At 39.3% G+C, this 16,698-nt stretch overlaps 1 protein-coding gene across 1 annotated transcript; it reads left to right on the plus strand.

Annotated features, from left to right (window-relative positions):
- The first annotated feature begins 2,175 nt into the window (after positions 1 to 2,175).
- On the plus strand, positions 2,176 to 11,643 carry gata2b (GATA binding protein 2b). Its single transcript, XM_032548371.1, has 6 exons — positions 2,176 to 2,316; positions 2,525 to 2,950; positions 3,338 to 3,934; positions 5,676 to 5,821; positions 9,201 to 9,326; positions 10,661 to 11,643. The coding sequence occupies exons 2-6, from the start codon at positions 2,722 to 2,724 to the stop codon at positions 10,937 to 10,939; spliced, it is 1,377 nt and encodes a 458-aa protein (XP_032404262.1). The 5' UTR covers positions 2,176 to 2,316; positions 2,525 to 2,721; the 3' UTR covers positions 10,940 to 11,643.
- Positions 11,644 to 16,698: the final 5,055 nt, after the last annotated feature.

Here is a 16,698-nt window from a genome sequence, read left to right on the forward strand (position 1 = left end):
ATGAAAAGATAAACTAATTTAACATTTCTATTATAACCAAACTGATCGAATTGAAACGAATCTAACCTCATATTTCTCTACGGTGTGTTATTCAGGGTTTGTTGTGCATTATAAATGCTTCTACGACGTAAATATCAGTGTCTCTTCCTCACGTTCATCCGCTCGGACTGCAGAAGACCACCAAGCAGCCCCCCACCCTGTCCAGCTCTACACTCGGCTCGGTCTTCCAGTTCTCTTTCTGCGGGAGAAAGTTCATGTCCTGCTGTATCTTTATTTTTTTCTAAAATGCAGTGACGTCAGGAGACGGCGTCAAGCAGGCGGCTGCGTCGGCCAGTCGGGACTGCACGCGCTCCCTCTACAATTATTGTCTGTCAGTCATGCACGAGACAGACAGAGACAGAGAAACAAAGCGAGAGAGAGAGAGAGAGAGAGAAAATTGTTGTGGTGTTTTAATGTTGCACCTTTATCGTCAGATTTTTAATTTTAAGAGATTTAAATTGACTTAAAACATTGCCTACTGTATATAAATACAGTTATTCTATCGTACTTTCTCGTTACTTAGTGAAAAGCACTTATTAGCTTATTGTTATGCAACATGAATAAAATCCACTAAGGACATATTTTGTCCCTTTAAAAATACTTGTTAGCCTCTTGTTTTGGTATAATGCTCTAAATCATTATTTAAAGTTGTACCAATGCTTCTGCATGCTGGTGACCTCACATAAGGCTTAATAAACAACAAGGGCCAACCCCCAGAGACTCAAATGCAACTTTTAAAATTTTTTATTCATCACTTTGCATATTTGTTCTGTGTCTGCTGTTTTCATACTTAAATATTTCATCTCATCAAGCAATTTTAAAAACACAATTATTTTAATAATTGGGGGACTCTTTAAAAGTGAGACATGTAGGCTGACAAGATGAAACTTTATCCCCACTTTATGGGCAGGCAAATGTATTCATTCGTAAATTTCAAATAATGGTAAAATTGCATTGTTCAAAAGATTTTCTTGCTTTACAGCCCATTTTTGGCACACCTATAAACAAGAGAAGAATTTGACTGTTGCATAGAATGACTGAGAATAAATACTGAGACTCAAGGCAGTAGCGTGAGTTTAACGTGTGGCGTTAGATCTTGTCCAGCTGTTACCAGGTATTGTATCTATGCATCTACGGAAAGAGTCATGAATCAGCAGAACTGAAACATTCAAGCCGTGTTTAGCTTGGCATACATCTAAAATGTGGAAGAACTGGCATTCTATGAACTAATAATAAATAATATATGATGTAACTTTTTTTATTAGCATTATGTTTGAAGTAGCCCTTCAAATTAAGGAACATATGACATAAGTAAGTTGTTGACATCTATCAATTTCTAAGGTTTTGGGACTCTCGTGAGCAACAGAGAGAGCCATAATCAATAAAACAGAGGAATCAATTTTGGGGAATCTAGTGACCAGTCTAAGAAAATTACATTAACTGGTTGCTCCAGTTAAGCTCAGTGTTCATGATTCAAGAATGAGACTGGGAAAAAAAATTGGATCCATTATAGAGCTTTTTGGCTAAATCCCCCAAACCCCAGCAAAAGTCACCATTGCTTTAAAAAACACGATGATCTCCAAGACTTTTGATTGATCAAATATTTGAAAGTGTGGATCCCATTGGGTCAGGTCCCAACATTTCAAAAATAGAAAATATCTACAATCAGGCATGGAGGTGGTAGTGTGATGGTCTGGGGTTGGTTTCCTGTAGCCATGACTTCTGCTCTCAAATCTGCTCTCATTAACCGAAATGCAGGCAAAGCAGAAGTTGCAGGTTTTCCTGTGCAATTTGTTGATAATAATAATTTTTAAAAAAACATCAGTGGATTATCATTGATATGACCTATTCTTCTATTGTTTACATCGCCCAGATACAAATACTTTTAGTCAATTTGTTGCAGAAATGTTTTTAAAATTTTCTATTGGAAATGGATTTCTGTTGTTATTTATTAAATTACGCAAAGTCCAGCAGTCAGACAACGTGTATTCATGAATATAACAGAAATATATCTCCGTGATTTTCTGGCCAGAGATTTTGCCTCTGAGGTTTTGTGTGGAGGCAGACTTCAATTGGCTGGGTCCCAGCCAATTTAGACTCCGCCCATGACTCCTTAACTAGGCTGGCCCCGCGCAGTCAGCCGCAGTTATGCGCGTTGGTTTTAGTCCCTGCAGACGCAGTTTACTCTGACAAACACTGACTAATAAACGACCTGCAGCGCGACGCGGAGACAGGGAGCCTTTTCTCCAAAGAGGTCCAAAACACCAGCCTAAATAGGTAAGGCATGTTTATGTTACTGTCACGTTGAGCGAGGCCGCCTGCGGAGTGCTTAAAGTAACAGTGCACACCGATGTGCGTCTGCAAGTGATGGGATTTTAATATGCATCCATTCAGATTTTCAAAAACGGCACCACTTGCACCAAGAAGCATGCAAACATCGCAAAGCTCAACTTTAAAGTGTTAACTACATGTTCGCTTCTTGCAGGTTTTGAATGTAAAGCTTCTCCATGCCCAAGAGAGGAATTTAAGCCAGAACATCAGTAGTCTTAAGCAGCCCATGGACACTGTCAAGAGCTCTTAAAAGGACGCTATTTTCAAGACTCTCCCTGGATATTAATTCTCTTGATTAATAATAAGAAAAGGCGCTTCTTGGAACCTCCAGAGAGAAAGAGAGAGTGAGAGATGGATGTAGCGGCTGATCAGCCCCGCTGGATGCATCCCCACGCAGCCATGCTGAACGGACAACACCCGGACTCTCACCACCCCGGCCTGGGTCACAGCTACATGGAGCCCACCACACAGCTGCTCCCTCCAGACGAGGTGGACGTTTTCTTTAATCACCTGGACTCGCAGGGAAACCCTTACTACCCAAACACTGCCAGGGCCAGGGTGTCCTACAGCCAAGCGCACGGTAATTTGAATAAAATACAAATAGGTCTTCTTACAAAGTTCACACTGTAACTATGACGTTTTTTTTTTTTTTGCATTTAAATTCTTATTAAGATAATAAATTTGGCTTAATTAGCCTATATAATTTTTATTTGTGTAATTTTATTGCAAACAGTAACTCAGCGTAGATTTTGGGGGGAATATGTGGATTTAAATATGCCATTTAATTACTTCTTTTAGCTTGCACGTTTTATTTTACTTGAGTAACCTAGGTTACATTATATATTTATGCGCATGTAAATAAGGGGAATGTACCCTCTGAATCAACAAGTCTCCTCGCATCCAAACTCCCTCAACCAACATAATAATTTCATCTTCCTTATAATAAACTTCTGCTGTTGTTTCCCAGCTCGTCTGACGGGGACTCAGGTCTGCCGGCCTCATCTCCTCCACAGCCCGGGGATCTCATGGCTGGACGGAGGGAAAGCAGCCCTGTCGGCCCACCACCACAACGCCTGGGCCGTGAGTCCGTTCAGCAAGCCCAGCCTGCACCACCCGGGCTCCGCTTCCCCCGCCGCCCTCTCCGCCGTCTACCCGTGCAGCAGCAACTCAAACGCGGCTACCGCATCTTCTTTGACGCCGCCGTCCCAAACCAACTCCCACTTGTACACCTTCCCCCCTACTCCCCCGAAAGACGTCTCCCCAGACCCGGGAGCCGTCTCCCCTTCCTCCGCCGCCGCAGTCCGGATGGACGAGAAGGAATCTATCAAATACCAATTGTCTTTACCGGACAGCATGAAGATGGAGGACCCGAGTCCGCTCCGAAGCAGCCTGGCCTCAATGAGCGCCCAGACCCCCTCCACGCACCATCACATACCTACTTACGCCCCCTACTCTCTCCCAGCGGCCCACGACTACGGCGGCAGTCTGTTCCACCCCGGCAGCCTGCTGGGCTCCTCGCCCGGCTTCTCCCACAAGAGCAAGAACAAGGCGCGCTCCTGCACCGGTGAGCGAACACCAAACATCAGTCCAAAATCCAAAATAAATTAAAGGGTATTAACTCTTAGAAAGGAAGAAAGAAAAACAGAAAGAAAGAAGGAAAAAAGAGCCTGCATGTGTAGAAAAGGCTGCCTGTAGGTTTCATGATGATTTTATGGAGGGTCTGCAGGTTGGGATCCTTTAAAGTTAAATCAGATAATAAAGAGAACCAGATTAACTCTGTTTTTAAAGTTATATTATAACGAGCATGATCGACATATATAAACCCTGGTTGGTATTAAGGGTCCCGGCCAATTTGCCCGTTCGCCAGTTCATGCGCCAGAATGAACTGACATTTTGTGCTTCTTTACTGTGTATCGTTATATTAACCCTGTTAGATTATTTCTTTTCATTTTATTATTATAATTTATTTCAGAAAAAAATGCCCAGATCTCAAGTATGGTTGAATATAATTGTTTATTGTGGTTTTAATTCAGCTCTATTTAAGTAATCTAACGCGTTTTTAAAATATACAAAATTTCAACTCCGGAGCAAAACAAAAGCATAGTGAGCAGCTCATGAATATCATTTACTACTGTAATATGATTGCGACTCTCTATAAAACCTTACGAATAGTTTGTAGAAAATTACTTTAATTTTAATCGTTCACGCGAGTATGAAGCATCCCGAAATTAATTCCGGGTACGAAATGTCCAGATCTATTAAGGCACGAAATGACGAAGGGCCGAGATCAGCGTCAGCAGGTCGGAAAATGTTAAAAACTGACCGCTCTGTTAAATGTACGAAATGATTAATGGCGAATTTTAAAAGCAAGCGAAAACGCAGTTTTATAAAACTAAAAAAAATAAAATAAAAAAAAATAACATCGTCCATCAAATTGGCTGTCAGGATAATAATTAATAACCTATAATTCTTTATGACGAATTTCTATCATAATTTCGTGATGAAAATAAAAGAAACTTAAAACGTATTCATCAGCAATGAATAGTTAAAACCTAAAATTCACAATCATTTTAAAAATGCAAAACATTTTCCTTGCAATCTACAGAATCAGTGAGTAGTTTATATTTGTCTAGGACAGAGGAGAGTGACTTGTAAAACCCTCTTTAGTTAACTGTGACTGTGTAATTACGGCTGAGCTGACTGCAGCTGCAGCAGCAGCAGGTTTGAGAGAACTGGATCCGGACTAGAGGTGTGAAAGGAAAATCCACATTCGGAGCTGAGAAGAGTGGGAGCCACAAACCCGATATTTAGACTGGGAGTCACTTCTCTGTTACATAAGGCGCTGTCCTGATTGTTGAGAGACACTGTCCTGACTCTCTCTTATTTGATTACAGACCAGAGATTCAAGCATGCTCCTGGTTTATATGCAGCGTAATTATACAACTTATTCAGCATCAAGTTATTCAGCTTTAATAGAAAGATGCTGATTTCAAGCTTAAACAAAAGTTTCTGTTATGATGCTGACCTTAATTATTTCCAGTGTGTTTGATTTGTGTAGCTGCAGGGGTAATTTTGAAACAATTGTTGTAATTTCCTTGATCATTTTCAAACATAAATTATATATTTAAAAAAAACTTACAAGTGCTCCGCTTCACTGTTGAGATTTTAACACACAACTCTATTGCTGCTGGAGCTAAATAAAACTGAAGAACCTTGTGTTAACAAAAAAAAATCACCAATTTGACTTAGTAACTTAATTTCTTCTTGATAAACTGACCTGTGAATGCATGCATGTTCCTTGCCAGAGGGCCGTGAGTGTGTAAACTGCGGAGCCACCTCCACGCCCCTGTGGAGACGGGACAGCACCGGACACTATCTGTGCAACGCTTGCGGCTTGTACCACAAGATGAATGGCCAGAACAGACCGCTCATCAAACCCAAACGCAGGCTGGTGAGTCCTCCACCCTCTCTGTGCAGAAGCCAACGTTGCTGTGTGTGCGTGTTTTGCGAGAGGGAGTACATAAAGAGAGTGTAAGGTGAAGGGTGAGGGGAGAGGGAACAATTCCTGGAAAGTTATATTTTCCCAATCAGTTTCCAGGAATTGTGCTTCTCGCTCACCTATTGCTCCTTTAGCTCAGGCAGCAAGCAGAGAGAGGCCATCTGTGTTGTTGGTGTTATCATTATTACAACCACCTCTGATACTGTCATTGATAGCAGGCCAGATGGACTTCGGTTCAAACAAAACACTTAATTCTGCTGTGTGCTTCTTAAACCTGGAACTAAAAATGTAACATTGGCTGACATGTTGAAAGGAGAGTGCTGCTCTGCTCCCAGTAATAAAGGCATGGGTGAAATATTATTATTTTACTATTACTTCACACACAGTGATATGAACTATTTTGGAGATTGTAAAAAGTCATCCTATCTTCCAGATGATGATCTTTTAAAAGTCATAGTTAATGCAATGACTGAATACAAGTTTGTTTGTCTCAGGAAACATTTTAAAAGATTTTCAGCTGCATTTGAAATCAGAATCAGAGATCATGTGCTGTCTTTAAATGTCACTTTTGGTGATGAGAATAAGCAAACATCTTAGAATGTGATAATAATCAAACAGAACTGAATAGGATAAGTAAAATAGAAAACAACAAGAAGGAACAGAAAACAACATTACAGGTAGAATAGAATATTAATAAGTTTTTGTTCATGTTTAAGTCCATTTCACAATAATATGAAATTAAGAAATGTGCCTTCTATACTTTTAAGTTTACCTGCATGAAAAATAGATACAAAGTAAAAAAAAACAAACCCTTCCTTTTTAACCCAAAAAAGGTCTGCAAGGATGAACGTTGCTTTATTTAGTTTTGAATTGATCAGATTAGTAGTGATGCAACCTACTTGTACTGGGATGGAAAATGATTTTAAAAAAATAAACCTACTTGTACTGGGATGGAAAATGATTTAAAAAAATATATATTTTTTTGAAGATTTACCAAAATGTTTAAGATCAGCGGTTTGTTCTCTTTGTTTTTACATGAAAAAAAAAGCAGCAATGTTGCAACCTCAGATAAAATCCATAAAAAAATTACAGCATAAAAAACCCCCAGTGGTTTGAATAAGATGATAAACAGTAAAGAGGTCTCATTCACCTTGAGTGTTTGCTTACGCATATGAACTGATACCTTTAAAAATAAAAAACAGCAGAAAAACAACTGCCTGTTTCATACAAATTGTACGACCATTCCTCCCTCCTCTCCCCGCCTCTGGCTCGGCCCATACATGCAGAGACAGTCATATATCAGCTCTGTCTTCCGTATGCAGCTCGGCCCGGGGTCGCAGCGCCGCACCGTGCCTTTCGCTCAGCGGCGGCAGTAGCAGCAGCCTTCCAGTTGTTTCCTATCCGGATGCCTGACCGCTCCAGATAAAGCTACACGGCTTCCTCCTCTGGCCTCCTAACTACAGGGCTACACCTCAGTTTTTTAGTGGTCAAGCTTTCCGTCCACCACAGAGGCAGAGCATCGCAGGGAGTTAAGAAAATATAGGCGCAGCAGGGCATTTTTGGAAGATGACATATGTGTCAGAGGGCATCGCTTAATTATACTATGCGAAAAAAGCAACAACAAAAACATTACGCAACAACAACAAACAGATTTTATGTTTACATCCTCTAACATAATGTAAACCAGGAGTCAAATTATTGGGTCCTCAAAATAAACAAGGCTTGATTTGTAAAGCTGCTGCTACACTGACTAAACAATTTGTTGGATTTAATTAATAAAAAAAAATTAACAAAGTGCATTCATTTGATTGATAGATTCCAATCAATACTTCTGAGCATAATTTTAAGTTAAACAGCTAAAGATACTTTGAAAAATTAGCTAAATTGCAACAGTGTTATTCAATCAGATTGTAATTGTTTGGTGATGTTAAAGAGACAAAAAATAAGAATTTGCATATAACCTCTAAATGTTAAACTTTTTTAATCGACTATGTAAGTTAGGATGCATAATACCTAATTAATGTAAACCATAGATACGGTGTGCTGTGTATGCATGGTTTGTTCTAGACAGGGGCCAACAGGGGCCCAGTAGAACTGGTTCTGGCACATTTTGTGGCCCCTGTATGGAAGAAATAACACTAAATAAGTTTCTTATTTTATGCGCTGGCACAGAAACAATACATAATTAGTCTCTTTGACCAATTAAGTTTTTACCTTCAGAGTTTTACTTGAACAATGATTTAAAAAGTATGATGTTGTACTTTTAGCTTCAGCCATATTGAGACAGGATCACAGTTCTCATCTGTTAGGTCAGGGGTCTGCAGACTGCAGCTCCAAAGCCATGAGTGGCTCTTTGGCTCTGTGCCTCATTTATTATAATAAACAATGAAATATTGATTTGTTTTTTTGTCCTGTACATCCATGAACAAGACACTGTGTCCTTCCTGGATCCCCCTGCTAAATTTGGCATAGAACCGCCAATGTATGTTTGCAATGAGTTCCTCAGACTCAAGACGAAGCTCTGTTAGCTAGCATGTTTGACTTTAACATTACCACTGTAGCTAAAACAAGATGAGATTAGTTTCTTGCTTCAAAGCACATAAATCTTCTCAACTACAAGTCAGGTAATAGTCCTTAGCTTTTATTAAGCTCTTATATTGATTCATATCGCAATTCATTAAAATATAAACCAAAATTAACAAATGAGAGTAGCTAATAGTTTGCTGAGTCAAAGTCAGTTAAATTTTATATCTCATTATTTAGGTTTGACTTCTTATCTAAGTAAAATAGGTAATTTCATTCAAATCTATTCATTCTTGATTATTGTACTTGCAAACGAAGATGACTTATGTAAACAATTTCTCTTGCTAATATTATTCAATACATACCAAAAAACCCTTCTCACAATGTAAAGACAAAATTCACATGTAGTTCAATATGAGCAGTGCCTTTGTCTTCTTTTGCATGAAACTAAATGATTTATAAAGGTTATTGTTTTATGTTTTACACACAGATCCAATTCAATTCTAGTAATATGAAAATACGCATAAATAAAGGAATTTAGTGCATGCTCACTAATAACAGTTATGCCACACAGACAGGTTCAGATTCTGCAAGGTACAGTCAAAATTTAGTCATTGCCTTCATATGGTTAGTTTATGTCAAGTCACTTTTTTGCAACTCCTGTATTTAACAACAGTGTGATCAAGTTGGCAAAACAGAAAAAAACATTAACAGAAATAGAAAATTAAATGTGGTCTCTCAAAGTCTCATTGCTTGTCTGTTTTTGGTGTTCGGCCCCAATCAAACCTGAATCTTAATTAATTTGCAGTCGGCTGCCAGACGAGCGGGGACCTGCTGCGCCAACTGTCAGACGAGCACCACCACACTTTGGCGGCGCAACGCAAACGGAGACCCGGTGTGCAACGCCTGCGGCCTCTACTACAAGCTGCATAACGTAAGTTTCCTTTGTGTCCTTGGTGTCAGCTCGTTATGAAGCTGAGTGGACGCAAAGTGAACGGCTCCATTAATGATCGAGTATTTAGACACCGATGAAAAATAGAGAGAAGAGGAAGAATTGAGGGGTTTCCTATTCGGACACTGTTGCTCTCCTTGGTGTTTTCTTTCTTTGTGTGTTATTGTTTCCATAGGCGTAATTCCCTTGAAAATAACAATGGTGGGACTGTTGTTGATTAACAATTAACTGACTGCATGAACATATATTTTCTGTATTTAGGAAGCAAAACACACTACAGAAAAACTTCATTCTTTATCATTATCTTATATAATACTCATGGTCAACAAATGCACAGTTTGGTTTTGAGATGTACTTACTAAAACTTAAAGGCCCATAAAGCTTTAGAAAGATACACAACCATTGTTTGTGAGAGTATTGCTTATGTCCAGTTCTGATCAAGTTTCTGTGTTAACCAGCTGACCAAACACTCTGGACAAACTGAATTTCAATTTAAATTTGATGTGATAGTTGTCAGATAAGCAATTAGAAAACCCACCATAATCTGAAAGGAATCAAGCTTATTTTTGAAAAATTACAAGATGGAAAATTACTAGAGCACAATATGAAACCAAGGGTTTTTACACTCTTTTTAGAGAAGAAAACGCATACTTTCAATCCTAAAGGCATTGCCTTGAAGGCGATTTACATTGGGAAAGTTCCACAAGCTCACACATCACATTTCTTTCTTTGTTTGTTTTGATGAATAAACTAAAGCAGAAATCCAAATTTAGCACTACCTTTGCTGCTCTTTACAGATAAACAAATCCTGATATTAATTGGTTAATTGGGGGGATATTTTCTCAGGTATCAATTCTGCAGCTTAATGAACAATCTGATCATAGTTGACCAATAATATTACAGTGTTGCTTTAACAAAACAGATGGACACTGTTCATTCTGCTTCCACATCTATACCTGTCCAAACACTCAAGTTAATCAGCCAGCAGACTAGTAGTGCAAAGCAACAGGTGGGGGAGGGGCGGCACTGACTTACTCTATGCTTTATACAGCCGGGGAACCTCTAGTTCTTCTGGCACTTCAACTTAAAAACTTGCTATGCATTGATACTGATAACCAGCACTTATCTGAACGCCACTTGAACAAACTTGTATTCTTTTGGGTGAAATCTTTTTATATTCTTAAAGATGAATCTTTTCCTCTGATGAAAGATAATTAGATATGACTCAGATAAAAGCTCATGCTTATACAAATGTTCTTATGCAATTTCTAATTAAAGGCATGACTGACCTCCTCTTCCTATCCTCGTTTCAACAGGTGAACCGGCCTCTTACCATGAAAAAGGAAGGAATACAGACTCGCAACCGGAAAATGTCCAACAAGTCCAAAAAGAGCAAGCGGGCCAGCGACAGCTACGAGGAGTTTTCCAAAAGTCTGCATGACAAGAGCTCCTTCACCTCTCTGGCCGGTCACATGACCATGGGCCACTTGCCGCCTTTCAGTCACACTGGACACCACATGCTCCCCACTCCCACCCCTATTCACCCGTCATTCGGACACCCGCACCACTCCAACATGGTGACGGCGATGGGCTGAGGAGACAGGATTTTAGCATCCTGAAATGGTTTCATATGAGGGGATAAGAGTCTGAGTAAAAAACAGGACGTAAAGACCTGCTGACGTGCAACACATGTCTTTATTGACCATGTGTCTTGATTGATTATAGCAGTCACACATTGTGAAAGGAAAGGCCCTTTTTCTCCTCTATCAACAGGTACCGAATTTGCTGGAGAAACATTGGGCCTTCTTATTTTTTGTTACTTTTTTTTTTTATCCAGGCACATAAAACGTGTATTTGCACCATGTAGTTTTGTCCCCACTGACTGCCTGAACATTGGCACAGCTCACCATGTACTGAGCAGGTTCCCTAGTAACTGTGAATATTGTAAATGTGTGAGACTGGAGGGTGCATCCCAGACAGAAAAAAAGTCCTTTTACCACTTAAAAAATGCTGGCTTTTTGGCTCATGGACGATTTTAAAAGCAGTTTTCCACAAGAGGAAACAATAAAGGTTTATGAACTTTAATGTTAACACTGTTTACTATAAATATTGTTATTGTAATTAATATTGTTATTCAGATAATTTATTTTCACTATCGTTTCCTCTTTTGTCTATATCATCTGATTTATAATATGGATACTGTTATCACAGTTATGAGTATATTTTTAGCTGAGGCGCTTTGTCTGAACTGGTCAACCTTTATACTCTAACAAATAAAGAGATTAAGTTCACTATACCATCTTTCCTGCCTGTTCAGTGCTGCGAGTCTTCGGGGTGAGAATGGATTCTGACGCATATGGACAAAAATGTACAAAGATGAAAAGAATAAATAAATACATAGAAGTCCATCACCAATTTACAGTATCAGTCTGACGGATTTGGTTCTATGTGCATTTTAGTTCTAAAATATGTTTCAGAAAGTCTTTAAAACTATCCTCATGGAAGAGTGTCAATAATTTCTTCACAGTTAATTCTAAGGTAACAATGTACCAAATGTAGCAAAAGAAGTAAAATTTTACTTCTTGGCTGTAAGGAAACATTCTTAGCTTTGTCAATTTTAGTGGATTCCTTGTATTCGTGGGGGAAAGGAACCACAGCCGCCTGCAAATAGCTGAAATTCTCAACTACTTAAGTTCCCTTCTAAGAACACTTATTACTGTCTATTTTATTAATTCACACACCAAATACATCTTGATATGCATTAACATGCACGGTGGAAACCTTCTTAGTACTACCGCAGAACTTAAAGACTACAGTTTTCTTGATCTCCTTTTATGAGGGTTCAGCTAATCAGTGTCAAGAAAAATGAATGACTTTGCAAATGCCAATAGCATTTTAAGTAGCATCTTACCTACATATGTCAGCTTCCCAAGCTGCATTTTCTCTCAAATATCTCAGTTATGCTCGATGAAATACAACTGCAAATAAACGATTGTTTCGCAAATAATTTGTTTGTCAAATAATTGGTGCTATTCTGTATACTCCTATGAAGAAGCCTACAACTTTATGTGTTTTTATTTGGATATGTGGAAATGTAATATTACTTTTAGCAATACTGGCGAATTAAAGTAACATATAAACAATGGAAACCTTTTAAATTTTTCGGTGAAATGTGAAAAAATGTGGTGAGGTGTAAGTTGGGACACCACCACATTCATTCAAAATTATATAAATGACATTGAGATGGGACACATCAGGCGCATGTGAACATAACATCATTATCCAGCATTGTCTAAAGAGTTGCTTAAGGCCTTCACAAGGAATGTCGTAGGTTATGAGGCTTTGAAAATAATTTGAAATTATCAAGTGGACAAGCAAAGGAAATTCAAAACAAATGCCTGTTTCCCGAGGTCTGGCTTTTCCAGCAAGTTCAGCTTGAAAGCTGGTGAAATGAAAACCTCCAGCATGAGCTGAAACCCCAGAAAACAACTTTAATAGCAAAGGTTCGGGCCTGTCTTCTTCATCAGTGTGCAGTGAGGAAACATTTGCTCTCTGAGAAGCATATGAAGGCAAAACTAATTTTGAAACTTTCTCCTACCTCCACACTAGACTGGTAGAAATCTCCAACTAAAGTTGCTTCAGGTAAAGGTGGTAAGATGGGACAATATAGTGCTATACCTGATTAGGTGAAGGTTCCAGCAGGAAGACCCAGGACATGATGGAGGGACTATGTTTCCTGGCAGGACTGGGAACACCTTGGGATTCCCTTGGAGGAACTGGCCCAAGTGGCTGGAGAGAGAGACGTCTGGGCCTTGGGAGAACAGTGGGGTCCAGACTGAGACAAGAGCAAAGACAACACACAATGAGTGACAAGTCTTGTGTATCATAACGATACAAGTTGATACAAGTGGAATATAGAGTACTTTAAATCATTAGTTGTCAAAGTCGGTAGAAAACCTTCCCAAGGGTGGATAGAAACTGAAGCTCTGACTTTCTTTAAGTAAGGTTATGTTAAAACATTATCAGCAGTCAATTGTTTACCTGCTGTAGATAAAAACTCTCATTTCTCTGCAATAATCCAGATTAGTTGCTCCCAGAGACTGAAGCTAGCCACTAGTCAGCCAACAGGGACTCCTGGCTGTGGTATGCTACCAGTGAGCTTCTACGTGAAACACACACTGCAGAGCAAATTGTGTTAATCCGAGTCGTAATCTGACTCAAATGGCTGAGTGGTATAAAAACTGCTGGAGCAGCCAGTGCTAAAGACTCCAGACGACCTGATCGCATAAACCAGTGGACGCAATCCTTCAAAACTCTCGTATCGTTCTCTAACTCAGTGCAACCACTTTCCTTGCTTGTCTGTCATCATGACTTCCTCTTTCTGTCTGTTATGTGTTCTTGGTGTACCATGTTTCAGATTTCATCTTGTTCTCTCCCCACTGGTTTGTTCAGTGCCACATGGACGTCTGCTCTGAGCTGTTGTATATTCTGCAGGTCACTTAAAGGTCAGCTGAAAGGCAACATAAACAGCAAAGACACTTGGCCTCCAGCATAAACTCCTCTCAGTGATTGGGTCCTAAGAGCCTTGCTGACTTGCAGTAAAGCTGCTTGTTTGATGTGCAAAAGACTGGGTCAACAAAAACACTGCTGCTGTTTATAGATGTGTGCTTTCTTTAATGCTGAAATTGTCTTTAAATCACAAAGATAATGTGAGTAAATGCATAATTTCATTACTTTTTTTGCAGAAAATTACTTTGCATTCTGTCCACTTGTGGAAAAATAGTTACTACCTTTTTGATAAACTATAAATTAGCCAGTGATATGTGGTCAGGGGAGGCAGCCTCACCTGTCATCATTGAAAAATAATATATAATAATAAGATCGTTTATATTGCTATTTTCACCGTGTAGTTTGTACTATAAAGTAACTATTTTTCATTTAGCTTAATCAATTCTGATTATTTTTTTCTTCAAAATCGCTGGATTTTCGCATTTTCCCATTCAAATGCTCAGAAGCGAAGCCTGTGAGGATCACCTTCGATTGCGCAACCTCTCGCTGCCATCCTATGAGAGCATGTTCCTCCTGTCTGTAGTCACCAATAAAATGGCTAAAAAACATTTAATGTATGAACTGATTTTCCATAATTTAGCTTATGTGTATAATGTACAGCGTTTTTTGTCACCAACTGTGTGTGTAACGTGTTTCGTGTGCTGATGAGCGATCAGAAACCGCAGAGAACAGACTCGAGGTGAGGCAGGCAGTTCTCCTGCCTCATGGCAGGGGGCGCTCATGATCCCAGACACTGAGACTCCACAACTGCAGAGTAAGAGACAGTAAAGCGAGCTAGCCTTGGAGCTAGCCATACAGTATCTGCGCTGATGCAGAGAGCGAGAAAGATGTGGTTTTGAGTTGTACTTTAACGGTTTCTCCCTTTGTTGTGGAGCACAGCACGGAATTAATAATATCTACATTTCCAAGTTTGACTGAGTTAACGGAATTATTCTACGGCGGCAGCGCGGCTTAGCATCACATGTAGAAGAATTGTTTTTTTGCCCTCCAGCGTTGTCCGCATGCGCGAAATTTCCTAGTGTAAACAATAACATGCAGGGCGTCTATATTTGTAAATCTGATTATGATTAAGTCAGTGCCTCACCAGCTGTGAACCTCACCTCCCGTCACTGAAATTAGCTGATATTAACCATATCTTTTTGGGAAAGCACAGTTCACTTTCACCGACGACAACCAGGCCTGATTCCCGCCAGTCCTGTTGTCTGGAGAATTTCCGTTTTGTGAAGTGAACTCGCAGCATTTTATACTTGTTTTTGTGATTTGGAGCATTTTCCCTTTGCTTCAATTTTATGCGGTTGCAGTAGCGTTGCTTGTAGCGTTTCTCTGTTGCATTTGTTTTATGTGTTTTGGAATTTGCATCATTCATATGTTTGCATCACATTTACACCTGTCAGCCACCGTACCACAAACACTTGTGAACAAACCTTATCATGAATACCAATGAAAATACAAGAAAAAGTTAAAGTTGCGGGATAAGGCTGAAGCAGAGTGAGGTTGAAACATTTATCCAGCCAAACAAGGGGAGGGAAGCAGCGAAGAGGTCTAGAAACTCTGGAGGTGCTGCAGAAATCCACAGCTCGGGTGGGAATTTTGTAACAATTATATTGGACAAGCGGTATTAAGAAAATCGTAGTTCCCACATGTGGTCGCAGCATTGTGGAAAAGAAGGAACCTACATGTGAAATGCTATGTGTGAGGAAAAATTAACACCAGATCCCACTGAGTACTCAGTCTTGGTGTCGGCAGCATCAAGCTGTGGGAATATTTATTATCAGGCAGGTCAAGGAAAGTGGTCAAAGTTGTTGGGAAGACAGATGGAGCTAATTTCATGCGTTTCTGGAAAGAATACCTCTTAGAAGGAAAGGACATTAGAATAGAATAGATAGCATTTATTGTCATTGAACAGAATTCAACGAAATTTCCATTGCAGCTCCCGTGCAAAAGGTCAAATATATACAGTATAAATAAGAAAAAAACACACAATAATAATAATAACAATATATACAACTAAATTAACTAAAGGCACTCAACCATCCAAAGAAGTAGCAGCAGGTCCAATTATGGCAAAGTACAGATAATGTGACAGTGCAAAGTGCAGAACACTGCAATGAGTTTTATCAATTTATTCATGTCAATTATCATATTTTAAACCCATTTGATGCATCATACTAAGTGAACTGAGACAAGACAGATTGCTGGACTTAATCTTTGAATAGTTTTATCACAAGGGAGTTGCCAAGCAGACAAAACCCAAGAGGAAAACATTTTATACTTCCCTCTACACACTACTGATGTGTGTTCATGTTAGAAACAGGATACTGCTAAAAACAGGATAATGACACATGCAGATGGAGCTACAATCAATTAGTGTAGCTCAAAGCAGTCTCATGTACCAGAATAACCCAAAGTCCAGACCTAAATTTAAATGAAAATCTCTAGTAAGACTTCAAAACTCATGTCGAGAGATTATCTCCATCAAGTCTGATTGAGTGAGAAATTTCACTTTCTAGATGTCAATAGAGACATTCTCCAAAAGACTTTCAGCTTTCAGATGATACTTTGTGTTGGTCTATCCCATACATTAAATAAATATAAGGAGAAAAAAAGTGAAAGAGTTCATGGAGTCTGAATATTTTTGCAGGGCACTGCATGTGCATTTTGTTCTGTCACTGAGTCTGGGTATTTGAAGCAGGAACAAAGGATGCAAGTTGCTTTGCTCCAGCAAACACTGACATATATGGGGCAAGGAAAGAGCTAAGTACCTGAGATGTTTTGTCCTTCCTTC

The sequence above is a fragment of the Xiphophorus hellerii genome, chromosome 20 (genome assembly GCF_003331165.1).
Source record: "Xiphophorus hellerii strain 12219 chromosome 20, Xiphophorus_hellerii-4.1, whole genome shotgun sequence".
Classification (NCBI taxonomy): domain Eukaryota; kingdom Metazoa; phylum Chordata; class Actinopteri; order Cyprinodontiformes; family Poeciliidae; genus Xiphophorus; species Xiphophorus hellerii.